The 17194-nt window shown below is 47.7% G+C and overlaps 1 protein-coding gene across 12 annotated transcripts in view; it reads left to right on the forward strand.

Annotated features, from left to right (window-relative positions):
* Positions 1-17194, forward strand: part of ROBO3 (roundabout guidance receptor 3) — a 328455-nt gene that overhangs the window by 125770 nt on the left and 185491 nt on the right. For 5 of the 12 annotated variants that reach the window (XM_083588327.1, XM_083588328.1, XM_083588318.1 and 2 more), the window contains exon 1: positions 489-624. The exons of the other annotated variants lie outside the window; for them this stretch is intronic. In XM_083588327.1, the coding sequence (XP_083444453.1) occupies positions 552-624 (73 nt within the window). In that variant the 5' untranslated portion in view covers positions 489-551. Of the gene's footprint in view, positions 1-488; positions 625-17194 lie in introns of those variants that run through there. 12 annotated transcript variants of the gene reach the window in all.

Genomic DNA, 17194 nt, shown 5'->3' on the forward strand with positions numbered 1-17194 from the left:
GGCAAGCGCGTCCCTCCGGCGTGGCTGCTGGCGTCGTAGCCAAACCTCGCCCGCCTCCCAGCCCGTTCGACCGCAGCCAACTCCTCTCGACCCGCGCGTTCTCCGGGCGAGGCGGGTTGGCGTCTCTTTCAGCCGCCGCTGGGGGAACCAGCAGCCTGACAAAGGGGCCGGGGCAACGGAGTTGAAGCAAGTTCCACGGCGTGGCGGCTTCTCGGCTATCGCGCCCGGGCGAGCAAGGCACCGGCCAGGCGTCCGGAGCAACCTCAGCATCAGCAACGTGCTTGCTCTGCTGGGAGTCGCTCCAGAAGTGCTGCGCTCGCCCGGGAGCAAACGGCGCCTTGGAGTTGCTTTCCCCAAAGTGCCGGAGCCTGCCCACATCGCGTGCCTCTCCATCTCCCCACCCCTCCCCTGCTGAACCCGAGGACCGCCTCCCTTCCCTCTCGCCGCGGCTGGGGGCAGGTCCCCGGAGCCGACCCGCCCCCCTGCTGGGGAGCCGCCGCGAAAAGGATTCCGCTTTCCTCTGCTGGATGCGTCCCTGGAGGAGCTGAGCCATGCGGCGGCGGCTCCCGCTTTGGCTCCGGAGCTTCTTGTGCTTCTTGCCGGCCTTGGTGGGACCCGCTGCAGGTAAGATGCGCTTCGCAAGCCGGGCGCTTTGCCCCAGCGCCTGATCTGAAGGTCTCCTGTTATTACTCCCCCCCCGCCCCCCCTAAAAAGAGCTCTCGGGAGAGACCGCAGCTCCGGAGCTCCCCGTCGTCTAAGGGAAAGCGCAGTTTCTGGGCACAGCTGGGCAGGAAAGTAACATTCAGAGGCGCACGATCCGGATGCGTTTGGCTTCCTTTCTTTTGGAGACGGGTTCCTTGTTGCCCGGGGATCCTGCGCTGGTCTAGGGACAGCTCAGCGCGTCACAGTTCTGGAGTTTGGTGGATCTCTAGTTGCAATTGTATCAGATCTTTTCGCTCCGGAAATCTGGGGGCAGGGAAACACCGAGGGAGGTGCCCAAAGGCTCCCGGCGAATCTCTGGCCCCCGCTGGAGTAAATGGAGAGCCATGCTTTGGGGGTGGCAGTTTCAAGTCTGGATGAAAAGGCAAAAGGGGTTGGTTGATGTTGGTGAGATAACGACCCTATGAAAGGATGATAATCGGAGACCGACAAGAGGGCATTAGGGTCTGGGCAGCCTGGGAAGGGGGTCCTCTTTTTTCACTGTGTCCCCCTTCCTCCCTGCCCCATTCTTGTCTTTGTGAGTTTGTCCAGAGTCTGTGTTAGACCACCAATCCTGACCCACTGCGTTTCACTTCGTAGATCATTCCTTTTACAGAGCATTTGTCTGTGTAGGAAAATTGGAGTGAAACACGTGCGGATTCTCATGAAAGCCCATTTGTAGTTTCCCATTCTTTTTGTGCATGCATGCCGGGATGCTACATTTATTTTTATTTTTATTCTGGTGCACGTTCGATCCACAGCAAAATGTATGCACCTGCAGTGGTTGCGCTTTCCCTGTCCGAAAGGTGTAACATGCAAAAATGTGGTGTGCATGTACTCCCCAATGCGCAGCTGCCACGTTGTGGAGTCGCCTCCTCCTTCCATGTCACCCAGAATTGAGCACTCGGCCTGCATGCGGAGAGATCCAGCCTCACCCAGAGGCTCTTCTGCTTTGCACTTTCCATTGAGGTAACAGATGGGCCCAAGTGTGATAAAAAGAAGTGCACACAAGGGGATGCGACTGGGTAGAGGCTAGCTTCATAGAAGAGGCTGTCAGCTGGAGGGTGACTGACCTTTCAGATCCCTGACAATTGAAGGCTCCAGGCCTCCCCTGGCTTGGGGTTCACACACAGCTTGCCTTAGCAAGATTTGTACCAGTCCCTCTCTCTGTGGCCAGAGACAGCGCTACGGTTTTCTGTATGCTCTTAATTTGCTTCCTACCAAAGCCCTTAGCAGTCTTTCCCCCCCTTTTCTGTGCGTGTGTGCGGAAACAAAAATCTTCAGGCCACAAACTCTCCCAGAATCTGTCCACTAGAGGAGGCATCAAGACACATTTTGGAAAAGGATGCAGCAGCCCAAGGCAGGAGCTGGAACCATTGTATGTGTCGGTTTTAAAGCAAAATCTAAAGCTGCAAAACATGCAGTGCTGGAAATAATAATAACCCATCTTTATTTACCATGGAGGGAAAGTGAGGGTTTTATTTTTTTAAGTGCTTTAAATTATGGGGCTGCAAAGTATTCCTGTTTAGAATTTAGGCAGATTTGGTGGGTGGGTTGGGGGCTGGGATCTGAGTTCCAGCTCTTTAGGAGTGAACGAAAAAGAGTTTCAACATCCCTCTGACCACCCCAATCTGAATTTCGTTTACAGATGTGATTTTTGTCACTGAAACTTGAAAGGTGATCAGTTTGAGGCTAGTTCTCTCCTGGAGGGTGGGGTGGAAAAGACAAGAATGGTGAGATTCCTGGAATTTTATTTTTAGGTTACCCCTTCCCCCCAAAAAACATTATTACTTGACCATCCCATGCCTTGGTGGGAATTAAAGAAGCAACCCCTGACAGTATATTCTTGTTGGTGAGGAGCAGAGAGTTCCTTTGAGTGTGGGGCTCTGGACAAGAGTCTCGACCAAGGTTCCTTTTATTACATTGAATGCTATCAAATCTGTGGATGTTGCATGCCAGTTAGTGGCCTCGCAACTGGCTGTTCCCAATCTCCTGCACGGTGAACATCGAAGGAATGATTTAGCCTGAATGACAATGGCTGCTGAAGGATAATGCCAAGTGAAAGGCATGATGGATTCACATTTGCAATGTGTGTGGTTTTTTTTTGGGGGGGGGAGAATGTGACTGATTTTTCATTGCACGTTGCTTCCAGCTGAGAGCAGGCGCTGGCAACAGGATCGGAGGGAATATGCTGCTCCTGCAAGCAGGGCTGTCGATTAGCTGTGTGTCTGTTGTTAGATCAGCAAACAGGCGTCTGTACTGCTTCATTAATATTTGCGTGTGTGCAGAGAGGAAGCTGAGTAGACTCCCACAATGAATAAAGTGTAGGGTTGTGGGTTTCTTTAAAAAAGAATTAAACCTGTTGGAAGGTTGCTGACCCCTGTCTTAAACCAAAAACTCTGTGACCTTTGGTATGGTATTCTTAGGGTAAGATCGGAATCAGATATTTTTGGCCTCGCAGGAAGCATGTGCAAGATAAACTGTGCATGTCAGAAACTCACAGTGCAATCCTAGGTACTTTTACTCAGAAGTAAGCTCGTAGTGTATTGAATGAGAATTTTCTTCCAGGTAAGTGTGTGTAGATTGGAGCATAAAACCATAAACCTAGGCACATTTTCTTGGGAGCAAGCCCTATTGAACCCGGTGTGGTTTGGTTCCAAATAAACATACATAGCTATGCCTTTTTGCATACTGTAATTAACACCTTGCACAGCTCTTTCTGTCTGAGTGTGCCTTGTTCTCCTGTGGAAACTTCATTGCACACTGGAGCACCTCGCAGGATGGCCTAGGTTGGCTGGAATGTGCATTTGCAGATGTGAAAAACAGGATGCCTTCAGGAAGTCCGAGGAATTTTCTTCCACCCATAAGCCTCTGTCAGAAAGCTTTAGAGGGGAAGAATTATGACAGGGGCTTTCGGAACAAGTCTTCAATGAGTCGCTTGAGACTGGCTATGTGTGTGCATGTTGATTTTCTTATTCTGCCTGCCACGCTATCCTGACCCCAGAGAAGGTTAAAAGGGATTGGATTCAGTGTGGACGTGTGCTTTGTTTGTCAATGCAATTGGATGCTGGTGTTGAATTATTGGGGTGTGCCTGAGTCTTGGAAGTTCTTAATATTCAGTGATCACTGGTTTTTAGGTTGCTGGTTGTACTTTGGCTGACTTTTTCCATTTGCAAGCCAGATTGCCCAGTGATAGCCAATGTGGTACCTTCAAATGATGATGGACTACAACTCCCATCATCTCTGAGTGTTGACCACGTTGGCTGGGGCTAATGAGAAAATGTAGTCACATTTAGAATGTGTCATGTTGGCTATCCTTGGTTAAGCGGTAAGTATCAAGGATGCATTTCAGGTCTGTGTGAAGACTGAATAACAAGGCAAGTCAGGGTGATTTGCGGGGTCCCCCCAAGTCAAAGTGCAATGGCAATATGCCACCCCAAGTCAGATTGGAGCCCCTGCAAAACCTCGTTTTTCTCTGTTTCTTTGCTATATTGTCTATATATCTGTGTTTCTCTAGGTCCATGGGTTCTGCAAGAATTGAGACTGTCCAAAATGTTGCCTGTAGAGCACTGAAGAGCTCTGAATTGTGCTTTATTAAAGCACAGCAGTGGAGTTGGGTTTTTTTTATTTTTTAAGTTGAAAGCATCATTTATGTTTTAAGAAAACAAAAAACAGCACCATCCTAGAATTCTTCAGAACTCTGCTGGCAGCATTCTACTCAGCCTTGCATTGTAAGGCCTATCAGAGACCTGATAAAGCCTAGAGGGAGGCCTGTAAAGGCCTATCAGAAGACACAAACAGCCACCAGAAAGAAAAGTGGATGTGAAGCTGCAGAGTTTTAAAAATGTACAAGCAAGAATGCACACCACTTGGTCACTGCTTAATTATTTTAAGGTGAGAAAGAGACAAACCCATGTGCCCCACACCCAGAAAGGATTATGGAGGAAGTGAATCACTTTTATTTCCCCCACAAAGGGCCCCTATATCTATTTCTCCACAATTTTCCAGGCTTAGTCCACTCTGGAGAGATTCCCCTACCTGTAAATTTCATCCACTCTGGCCAAAAGGAGAAAAAAGGTAGTCATTTTGCAATTCCCCATTATAGTGAATGGGAACCAAGGGCTCTGTTTGTTTGTTGGTTTTGTAAAGACAGAGTAGCTCAGAACATGAAATATCAAAGTGGAGAGAACATAGAGCGACTCAGAAACAGGTCACATTTTTTGAAAAAGAAGCTACAGATACAAGGCTAATCTTGGGACATATGCTCACCCCCTAAGATACAGCTTCCATTAGGGCTATACAGTGGTACCTTAGTTTAAGAACAGTCCAGTTTAAGAACGATTTGATTTACAAACTTCACAAAACCAGAAATAGTGAGAACTTTACTTCGGTCTAAGAACGGAATCTGAACGGCGGAAGGGCACCAGCGGCGGGAGGCCTCATTAAGGAAAGCGCCTCGGTTTAAGAATGGTTTTGGTTTAAGAACGGACTTCCGGAATGGATTAAGTTCATAAACCAAGGTACCACTGTACTCTGCACTGTCCATTTTCATGTTTCCATGTGCTTTCACCTCCCTTTAAAAAAACCCCCTCTAGTTTTTAGTTTTCTTGAGAAACTTGAAACTTTTCAGAAGAAGCCACACCTTTGATATGTCTGTATCTGACATTGGAAGCTATCTTATATGAAGGATCCCAGTGATACCTACTCTGACTGGCAACAGTTCTCTAGTGTCCTAAATAGTTAATTGCCCCCACCCTACCCCATCACTCACTACCTGGATCTTTTTTACTGGAAGATACCAGAGATTGAACCTGAGAACATCTCCATGCAAAACATCTACTCTACTACTGTGCCATTAATACAGCACAAAGTGGACTAGAAGGTAGGCAATTGGAGTTGAAACTGTATCCATGTTAGGCTAATCACAAAGGGCAGGGCTTCTCTGTAGCTTTCAGTGCTTGACTAGGAGTGAAGACGCCGCTTCCTTATGGCGTTTGGTCACCCTGGCTTTTTCCTCCTCTCCCACTGAATCATTGTGCAGCCTTGGCCATGTCTCTCAGCCTTCATTCTCCTTCTGTAACTTGGGGGGTTTCCTCCTGGAGCTATTACCCAAATATTGACAGTTAAGGTTGCGAAACACTTAGAAACACTTGAGAAACACCATATAAATGTATGAGTAGTAAGTAATATGCAGTGAGAATGGCTTATGAGCATCTTCAGTGTAGCGCCTGAGCAACTGAAGAAAAGGCACAGTAGTAAAAGTTAGATATTCTCTGGTTCTGTGCTTTTAAACATCAGCTTGATATGGAGCACTGATCAGCGTATGGATATAAGTATTATCACTTGCTGATGTTTGCCCATCAAGCTGCTGTTAAAAAGCACAGAACAGAAGATGGTCCTATAAGCTGGCAGTGGATCTGAAGTGGTCTAGGAATGCCATTGCTAGGACAGAGATTGACTCAGGTGGCATTGCACGAAGGGCGCTGAGGCAAGTAGTTAGCTTTATACAGTGGTACCTCCAGTTGCGGATGGGTTCCGTTCCGGAGGTCCGGTTGGATCCCAAGGTTTCCGCAACCTGAGGACCGCTTCTGCGCATGCGCGTGGGGCGAAACCCGGTAAAATACTTCCGGGTTTGCCGTGGGTGCATCCCAAAGTTTATGTAACCAGAGGTTACTACTACAGTCGTACCTCGGAAGTCGAACGGAATTCGTTCCAGAAGTCCGTTCAACTTCCGAAACGTTCGGAAAACAAGGTGCGACTTCTGATTGCCTTCCAATTGTGCAGGTGCACCAGAAACAATAGCAGAAGCCAAGCAGGACGTTAGGCTTCCAAAAAAGAGTTCGAAAACCAGAACACTCGCTTCTGGTTTTAGATCCTTCGGGAGCTAGAACTTTTGACTCGCAAGGCATTCGAGAGCCGAGGTATGACTGTACTGTACTGTGCTGCCAAAGAAAGAAAGAAAGAAAGAAAGAAAGAGAGATTGTAAAGTTAGGGTTTGCTGCCATGCCTCACTCCGCTTGCCATCTCTGCCTACCCACCAAACCCTTTGCCAACTCTCCTTCCTCCACACCTGCCAACTCCTCCTCTCTCTACACCTGACCAAACATCCCTCCCTTTACACCTTGCCCACCTCCTTGCCTATCCCTTCACAGTTTGCCTAAACCTCCCCTTGCCCTTCATTCACAGCTCTCCCCAAGCCTCTCCTCCTTTTAAAGCAGGAGGGAGGCACTTCAGAGAGGGGTCTGGCAAACTGCTCTCTGGAGCACCTCCCTCCTTTAACAGCTTGCCTGACCATTTGCCATCCATACTGATTGTTTGTTCACCTGCCTACTGTTCTGTAGTCACACTGGAGCTAGCGTCACCGCCTACTGGTGGCTAAAACAACTATAGCGTGATGACAGCCTTACATGTTTATGTATATAGGAAGACATGGTGAAGGACTGTAGCTCAATGATAGAGTAAATGCAGCCGATAGCCCTTGGCTAGCTGAAGATTTATTGATGTTTGTGTGAAGGAGTTTTGTCCATCCTGAAACAGCAATTAAAAATAAATAAATAGTGAGACAGGTCTTTCTAAATAATCCAGGTCTTTTTTTCTGTGGAATTTATTGTTACCGGAATGCTCTGTGTCCCACCTATAGCTCAAAGTCAGTGCAATTTGTGTGTCTCTGTGCAAATATCCTTCCATATACCGTAATCCAAATACTAGAGTTCCTCCTTCCTCCCCTGGAAAGCTGTCTAGCTAATTGAGGCCAGGCAGTGCTTGGCTGTGTCACTCGCTAAGAGGTTTGGCTTTTTTAAAAACATCTGAGAGTTTGGCAGACTCTAGGCTTTTCAATTTCATATGGTGGCAGATGATGCTGGTGGGAGGTGAGGGGGAAGAAGGAAATGGCACCAGCGGATTCCTCGACAGTTGCTGACTGCTACTGTTTTTGCGTCATTGTTTCGAGTTCCTGGGATCCTTATATGGGCAGATCTCAGACCGGATCCTGTTCGCAGATCCTGGGAGGAAAGGGACATAACTCAATGGCAGAGCGCACATTCTTTAGTGTGTGCATGTGCCAAAGGTCCCTGATCCAATCCCCAGCATCTCCAGGTAGGACCAGAAGAGACTTTTGCCTGGAGTGTCACTGGAACATAAGGTAAAGGGACCCCTGACCATTAGGTCCAGTCGTGACCGACTCTGGGGTTGCGGCGCTCATCTCGCTTTATTGGCCAAGGGAGCTGGCGTACAGCTTCTGGGTCATGTGGCCAGCATGACTAAGCCACTTCTGGCGAACCAGAGCAGCGCACGGAAACGCTTTTTACCTTCCCACTGGAGCGGTACCTATTTATCTACTTGTACTTTGACGTGCTTTCGAACTGCTAGGTTGGCAGGAGCAGGGACTGAGCAACGGGAGCTCACCCCATCACAGGGATTCGAACCGCCGACCTTCTGATCGGTAAGTCCTAGGCTCAGTGGTTTAACCCACAGCACCACCCACGTCCACTGGAACATGCAAAGCACTGAACTACATGGACCAATGGCCAAAAATCATAGAATTGTAGAGTTAGAAGGGACCCTGAGGATCATCTAGTTCAACCTCTCCCCCCCGCGCCCCCCCGCAATGCAGGAATCTCAGCTAAATGATCCATGACAGATGGCCATCCAACTTCTGCTTAAAACCCTCCAAGGAAGGAGAGTCTACAACCTGACTTGGTATAAGGGTTAAGACAGTGCTCTGTGCTCCTTCGTAACAGGGGAAAATGCCTATATTCTGGTGCAGAATTCGGCAGCCATGTTGCTCAGCGGAGCAAGCCGATTTGAGCGTATTATACTGATCCTGGTCTGACTGCACTGGCTACTGATTAGTTTCCGGGCCCAATTCAAAGTACTGGCTTTGATGTATAAAGCCTTAAACGTCTCTGGACCGCAATACCTCAAAGACTGCCTCTTTCCACATGAATCTACCCGGACCCTGAGATCACCTTCTGAGGCCCTTTTTCATGTGCCTCCTCCTCGAGAGGTCTGGAGGGTGGGAACATGAGAATGGGCCTTCTCTGCAGTGGCTCCCCATCTGTGGAATGCTCTCCCCAGGGAAGTATGCCTGGCGTCTTAACTATACACCTTTAGGCGCTAGGCAAAAACGTTTCTTTTTAACCAGGCCTTTGGTTGACCTGATCAACATCCCATAACCCATAACCTTTAAAAAAAAAATTTTCCGGGGGTATTATTGGGTTATTGCTTTTATTTTAATTTTATATACTGTGATCTGTTTATGTGAACTGCCCTGAGACCTCCAGGTATAGGGCGGTATATAAATTAAATCAATCAATCAATCAATTGATTAATTGTCTTGAGCCCTGTTCAGGTGTGTAGCACTGTTCAGTTCTGTTGCCACAGATGGTGCATCTCTTTTTTTCTCAGGTTGCTACAAATCAACTTGCAGGTGACCGGTTTGCCTTGCAGGTCGAACTGTGGAGTGGGATGCTCTTAAATAGTGACCACACACCAAGTACCCATCTGCCCTGGGGATGGAGCAGGGGCAGCGAATGTGGTAGCCCTCCACATGCTGTGTTGGACTCCACCTCCTCCCAGCCCCAGCTAGTATGGCCAAGGATCCTGGAACATCTCCTTTGCATTATGCAGAAAGTCTCTGGCTCAACGACTGGGTAGGACTGGGAGAGACCCCTGTCTGAAATCCCACAAGGCTGCTGCCAGTCAGTGCAGGCAGTCCTGAGCCAGGTGGCACAATGGTCTGACCCAGGATAAAGCAGCTTCTTGCATTCCAGAGCTGTAGTCCAATAACATTGGAAGGGTTGCATACTGGTTTCCCCTGGATCATTCCAACTGTTAGAGTGAAAACATCGTTCATGCCAATGTGTCCAAAAGTTCAAAGTCTTGCTCAACCAAGCAAGCATTGGGTCACCTCTTTCCATAGCTTTCTTCAGTGTTTGCTGTTTAGATTAATGAGATAAGGATGCTAAAAGGCTCTATACATCGGTGGGTGTTATAAAAATAGTAATTCTGGAGCATGTCAGTGAAGCGTATGAGGGATTATGATTTGTGTTCTTTTAGCAATGTTTTTCAAGTCTGGTTCTTCACTTGTTGGTTTAAGACAGCCTTTGATGCTGGCTTTGTGGGGCTGATGGGAGTTGCAGTTCAAAACATCTGGAGGGCACCAGGTTGGCAAAGGCTGGTTCTCAATTGATTTTGACTTTTGGAAAGGAGACACAACCGCCCCCTTTTCTCCCCCGCCCCCTCTCTGTCTGGTGTAAGAAGGTCTCAAATCTTGTGTGCACAAGAAATCACAGCTTGTTTGGTTAGGCTTCAGGGTATGAAGCTTCATGGAAATCGAGTAAGATGGTTGTGTGTTACATAGGTGTGAGATCCATGAATCATGGTCTGGATGGTGCTCTCCAGAAAGGCTGCACACCTGCTCCATATCATCCCTCTCCTCAAAAGCCATAGCTCAGTGGCAGAGCATCTCATTTGCCTACAGAAGGTCCCACTTTCATTCCCTGGCATCTCCAGGTAGGACTGGGAGAAACCTCTGACTGAAATTCTGGAGAGCCTGAAATTGGGCTAGATGGATCATTGCACTGACTTGATATATGGCAGGTTGTGATTTTCCTGTGGTCCTTTGGGCTGTGAGCTGCCTGAGCAAGACACAACAGGGGCTGCTATGAAGGCCCGACAGTGGAGAGAACTGTTGCAGCAGGACTCTGGGTTTTCATGGTGAAGTGGCAAAGGGCTTGGGCCACATGCAAGCCTTGCCAATGGGTAGCCCGCTTCCCTTTGGTGTTTCTCCAGTAGGACATGGAACCTATGGCTCTTCCGATGTTGATGGGCTCCAACTCCCATCAGTCACAGCCAGCATTGTCAAAAGTCAGGGATGATGGGAGTGGTAGTTAAGTGCACAAGTTCTTCACCCCTTAAGCTAGAGCAGTAGCTCCCAATTAGCTAACCACTGCAGACCCTCTGTTTTTCAAAAGCCAAGGCATGGACCCCCTACTTCTGAAAATGTTGATATATCTGTGGTAGTTTTTGTTGTGCAAATGGTGCCACCATATCCTCCACCATGTCCCAGTGTAAAACTGGGATGCACTGGTTTTATAGATATTGGTATTTTGGATGTCACTGGTTTATAGATATTGGTATTTTGGATGTCAGTTTTGTGTCCATTTAATCTCTTGCATAGAGATTGACCTGTCCGTAGTATGTAGAAAGCAGAGGGCATCATGGGGGGACAATGACATAAATTTGATTGGAAGAGGAGCAGGTGAACGAACCCTTGATGTTATGGATGGCATTATTAGGTTGTGTTATAACTTTGCCAGAGTAGACATGGAAACGGATTTGGCACTGAGGTCTGACTCAGTTCTTGGCCTCTGTGTCCCTATATTTGCTATTGCTGTTTTAGTTTGGGAAACCATCTGTAAGTAACTAACTGTGGTCAGTTTAATAATAAGCCAGCTTCAAACCTATATTTAGCCATGGTCTATGAAACTGACTTGTTAAATCAGAAGGCCGTGTTTTAAACCAGAATCCCGGCTTTGAAAGTAACATGGCTATTCTTTGTTCTGCTTCTCATGTAACGTTGAACCAGAGTTTCAAACCAAGCAGCAGGCACCAGCAGGCTCCTCGTGTGTTAAACTAGAGTTTAAAACCAAACTCTGGTTTAACTCACTCGTGAGCCTCCTGGTGCACGATGCTCAATAATACTTCATTCACTCTTCAGCTGCTCCTGCCTTTCCCACATGGTGTAGAAACAAACGGCTAAGCTAGCTTTGCATTACGTTCTAAACAGCTCAGAAAGATAGCATGCTATCTTATGAGTCAGGGCACTGGCCCATCTAGTTCATTTTTGTCTACACGGACAGGCATCAGCTCTCTAGAATACCATATTGGCCTGAATATAAGCCACACTTTTTTTTTCCAAATTCTGACTGTGAAAATTTAAAGTGTGGCTGATATTCACAACCTTATGAGCGGCAAAGCGGCGCTGCCCCCCCCCCCCGCGAGAGCAGCCCAGGAGTGCAGGGCAACAGTGCACCGCCTGCCCACCGGTCCCAAGCCTCTCCTGAGCGCCGGAAAGAAGGGAGGGAAGGGGGAAGGCTGCCGGCAAAGCAGTTTGGTTCCCCCCTAGGAAGCAGCCCGGGTATTGTCTTTTTTCCCTCCCCCCCCCCATCAATTTTAAAGGTGTGGCTTATTTGCAAGTGCGGCTTATGTTTGAGCCAATACGGTAATTTCCAGTTCTATCTGGAGGTGCTGGGGATTGAACCTGAGACCTTCTGCATGCAGAGCAGATGTCCTACCATTGAGCTATGGCCCCACCCCCACCCCAAGGCTCACTGTTTTGTTCTCACCAGCCAAAGCCAGGACAAACCTTGCCTTCTGCTCATGGTTTGTTTGAAGAGGAACCTACAACTCGTGAGCAGGGATTTGAGCCTAGGTACCCCCCCAAGCCGGTACGTGGGTGGCTTTGTGGGTTAAACCACTGAGCCTAGGACTTGCCGATCAGAAGGTCGGCGGTTTGAATCCCCACGACAGGGTGAGCTCCTGTTGTTCGGTCCCAGCTCCTGCCCACCTAGCAGTTCGAAAGCATGCAGTGCAAGTAGATAAATAGGTACCACTCCAGCGGGAAGGTAAACGGTATTTCCGTGCACTGCTCTGGTTTGCCAGAAGCGGCTTTGTCATGCTGGCCACATGACCTGGAAGCTGTACACCGGCTCCCTCGGCCAATAAAGTGAGATGAGCGCCACAACCCCAGAGTTGGCCACGACTGGACCTAATGGTCAGGGGTCCCTTTACCTTTACCTTACCCCCCCCCCCCCCGGCCGCAGTCCCACATGCTATCTGCTCCACCCCACTGTTTATTGGAAATGATCAGAAGGAAAAGCTGGGGGCAGAGCCAGGAAAAGTTCTGCTGTTCCACTGCTGCAGAACTTGCAGTGCTGACCACCCCCCCCCACACACACTCTTGTCAGTGGTGTGAATCTGAAAAACGATGAAGCTGGTTAAGGGAGCCAAGGCAAACAAAATGATTTTAGCCTACATGCTGCTCTTGTGGAGACAAGAGGGTGACTTGCAAATGTTCCCAGTAAGCTCTGGTCACCTCCCTGACCTGCTTTGGTGGTGGGTAGAGAAAAGGGCTCTTTAAGCTATGGGATGTAAGAAGTAGCCAGAAGCGACTTGGGGAGGGACCAAAGAACACTGGGTTTTGTCTTTCTTTCCTTGTTATGGGGGTGGGGAAATGGCCTCCATTGTGCAACTCTTTTCTCTCTTTCTGCTGCCGTAATCTTGGGGAGGGCGAATTTGCAACTGAATTCACAGGCACTGTTAAAGGACACTAAAAAAAGAGAAAGAAGTGGTTTTGTTGTTTCATGGGTTTTTTTTTTCTTTGCAAGAAGAAAATGGCCCTGCTCATTCTTTGCCTTGTTAGGATCAAGACAGATTAGCTGTTTTTAAGGTGTTCTTTTGAGTCTGACGTCTATAGCAACAGTTGGAGGCAGGATCAGAATGTGAAATGGCTGTGGGACCCTGAATGTTGAAGCGTCAAACAAATCGAAGTGTCCAAGGGGTGGGAGGTGACGACACTGAATGTGTTGGGTGGGGGCGTTGTTGCTGATAATGTGTAATTGGGTGCTTTTTTGGGGGTAGCAGATACTGAAATCCCTCTCCAGAGCCACACACAAGATGTGGAAAGTTCAGGTGGCCCTTTTCCTTACTCATCCTTGCAAGCTGCAAATGACTTTCTTTTAGCCGTTGTGCATCATCTTTCTAGCCAGAACAGCAATCAAGGCTGCGTACAATAAGGTACAGATAAAAAAAGGATACAGAGCTAAGTCACACAGCTGGATAACCTGTATGAATGATAAAAGAAGCAGTAATCATAAAAAAATGAATAAAATTGAAGGCTCGGTGGAGTGAAAATGACTTGGCAGTGGCCATAGCAGTTAAATTTTAACAGATCTGCGGCCACCATGCCCTGTAATGTTGTTGAGCTGCGGGCAAGTCTCATTTCAGTTGTTTGTGGGGGTAGAAGCAGCTGTTGGTTGCTAATGGGTTAACATTCTGCAGCCCCCTGACTCATTTTTATAAACATCTGCTAAAAGTAGAAGATTTGGATTTTCTCTGTTCACGAGGGATTTGCATGTCCTTGATTCAAGGGCTTCTGATGGGTTTTATTTCATTCCCGGATTAATAAACTCGGAGTAACCGGCTGTCGCATGGACAGAGTCACTTAGCTAGCCATCAGCATTAGTTGGCATTTGGGAGTGGTTTCAGACTGAAGCCAGCTCCTGTTCCTGCTTGTGGAAGCGCTAAGTGGGAGAGAATTGACAGTGGCAGAACCCTTGAAATTATTTCTCCTGCCGGCAGCCTCCTGGAGAGATGATGGAGAATGGAACTGAAGGTCTTTGAAATGTGCTGGGATAATGGCGGAGGAAGGGGAAAAACTCATTTCACCAGGTCATAAAGTGTCCAGCCTGAATTTAGCTGTTAGCCAGCATGCGGCAACCTGTGTACAAGGACGGGGGTGGGGTGGGGGTGGGGAATTGATGCATCGCAGCCCATGTGCCCATGACAGTCGACAGTAGCCCAATGACCCTAACATCTTCTACTTCAGACTTGTTGACACGCGGTGAGCAGGAGGATGCATTGCTCTTTCTGCATCTCAGGTCTGAACCATGAAGTACTGTAGTAGTAAAGCATGCCACTAGGCATGTGAAGAGTGACTTTCTGTATTCACTAAATAATTTGTGGCCGGCCTAAGGAAGGGACAGGGTTTCTGGGTTAAAAGATATGACTTGGAGGCAGACTTCAGCCTTAAGTTTTGCAGAGCTGTGAAGTCTCTCTTTCTTTCTCCCGCCCCCGGGAAACTTTGTTCCATCTTTCCTAGTTTCTGCAACTTCTAAAGACATTCCCTGCACAATTCTGAAGCTACATTGATGAGGGCTAGAAACTTCATTTTTTAAAAAGTGAGTTTTATTGAGCAGGGTGGGATGGAAGAATGCACTCAAAGCCTTGACAGTAGCATTCTCTTCTGCCCTCCCCTTCCCACATCCTTCGCTGCTCAAGCCTTGTCTCATCCTCCTCAAAGCCTTGTCACTCTGCTTTAGACATCAGGCCTTTAAGGAGGACTCCTGTCACTTCGTGTCTTCCATACAGCACTTAATACTCTGATGGCTGGCGTATAATAAATGCCAAATGGTAGCAGTATAATTGTTTGCAGGGCTGTTTGCTCAAAATGTGGTGTTTTCTGATTTACAGAAGTGTTTTGGAGCTGCAGCCCAAATGCTAAGGGGGCTGGAGCAATGCTTGGGACTATTTTGTTGGGAAGATGCATAAGGGGGTGGGGCTTGATATGACAGAGGCTTGCAAGAGGCTATACAGTCATACCTCGTGTTGCGTCCGCTTCATGTTGCGTCTTTTTGCGTTACGTCCTGCGGCAACCTGGAAGTACCGGAACGGGTTACTTCTGGGTTTTGCTGCTCGCGCATGCGCACAAGCGCCAAATCGTGCCGCACGCCTGCGCAGACACAGCGTTTCAAGTTGCTGGCATTTCACATTACGGGCGGGCCTCCGGAATGGATCCCGTCCGTAACATGAGGTACCACTGTACAGCCATACCTCGGGTTACAGATGCTTCGGGTTGCGTGATTTCGGGTTGCGCACCACGCTGAAGCTGGAAGTACCGGAACGGGTTACTTCCAGGTTTCGATGCTTGCGCATGCGCAGAAGCACTGAATCATGACCCGCGTGTGCAGACGCAGCACTGTGGGTTGTGGACGCTGTGGGTTGCGACCGTGCTTCCCGCATGGATCACGTTAACAACCCGAGCGCCCACTGTACATCATATGGAAAAAGTGGATATGGACCTGTTTTCTTACTCCACTGCACAATACTAGAACTATGGGTCATCCAGGGAAACATGCAGAACATTCCAGGTTCAATTCCTGGCATCTTCAGGTGCTTAGATTGTGGGATGAGGCAGCTTCCAATGAACTGCCTCACACAGCACAACACTAAATGGTGGGATTTTCTACCACAATATGCAGTGGCGGCTGCCGGTCTAGTCTAATTCAGAGTAAAGCCACTGAAGCTCATAGATAGCACTAGCTTAGATTCATTAATTTCATTGGGTCCCCCTTCCAATGAAGGTAGAGATGGAATTTCTCTCCCTCTCTCACAGTATCTGAACTCCTGCACACCAACGAAGTTGAAGGTTGGGAGATTAAGGACAGATCAAAGAAAGTACTTATTTGCACAGCACATAGTTAAACAATGGAACTCTCTTCCACAGGAGGGGTAGTGATGGCCACATGGAGAAGAGGCTGTCAATGGCTAGTAGTCATGATGATTCTGCTCAGCCTCCACAATCAGAGGCAGCAATACTTATGCATACCAGAAACTACAGGCTCTTCTTACATTCTTATGGGTCTGTGTAGAACTTAGTTGGAGACACCCCGCTGCCTCTGAATATTAATCACTAGGAAACACCCGTAGGATGAAGAGGCTGCTGCCCCCTCACGTCCAGCTTGTGGACTTTCCAAGAAGCAACTGGTTGGCCACTCTGTGAAACAGGATTATAGACTGAGCAGGCTTTTAGTACGATCCAGCAGATTGTTCTCATGATACTGACAGGAAGGGAGGCATGGATTCTACACCAGTGCAGAAAATGTGGTAATGGGCACAGAATTCAGAATTGCAATCCATATTTGTCTTACCTTTCCCTTTACAGTGGTACCTTGGTTCTCAAACTTAATCCGTTCCGGAAATCCATTCCCAAACGAAAGCGTTCCAAAACCAAAGCGCACTTTCCCATAGAAAGTAATGCAAAATGGATTAATCTGTTCCAGACTTTTAAAAAACAACCCCTAAAACAGCCATTTAACGTGAATTTTACTATCTAACGAGACCGTTCATCCATAAAATGAAAGTGATAAACAATGTACTACAGTCATACAATCAATCAATCAGTCAGTCAGTAGCTGAACTGGGTTCCACACAGTCACAAAAACAAAAAAAGAGCTGCAAAAACAAAACAAAAATGCAAAATAAATAATAAAAACAGACAGACTTCAGAGTAACGTTCAAAATGGAAGTGTGGCACTCAAATCGTAAGCGTAACACTCTAATCATCAGTGTAATTGTCAAAATGGAAGTGTAACACTTAAAACAGAGCACATTTGACTTCTGAAAAAAGTTTGCAAACTGGAACACTTACTTCTGCGTTTGGAGTGTTTGGGTTCCAAATTGTTTGAGTACCAAGGCATTTGAGAACCAAGGTATCACTGTATTTTGAAAAGGCAGATCACATCCACACCACACATTTAAAGCACTATTATACTATTATAGGGGTGCATTGGGTGTTAGGGGATGGGGCTGTACCTTTGAGGGAGACACATAATGCTCCTTCTGGGGCAGTTTGCCTGTCTTTGGTTCCTACCCTGCACTCAGCTCTCACCTGTGGCTCCTAGAAGCTGTCAGCATACAACAGTGGCCACATCCT

Source organism: Podarcis filfolensis (genome assembly GCF_964270895.1).
Source record: "Podarcis filfolensis genome assembly, chromosome: 15".
Lineage (NCBI taxonomy): Eukaryota > Metazoa > Chordata > Lepidosauria > Squamata > Lacertidae > Podarcis > Podarcis filfolensis.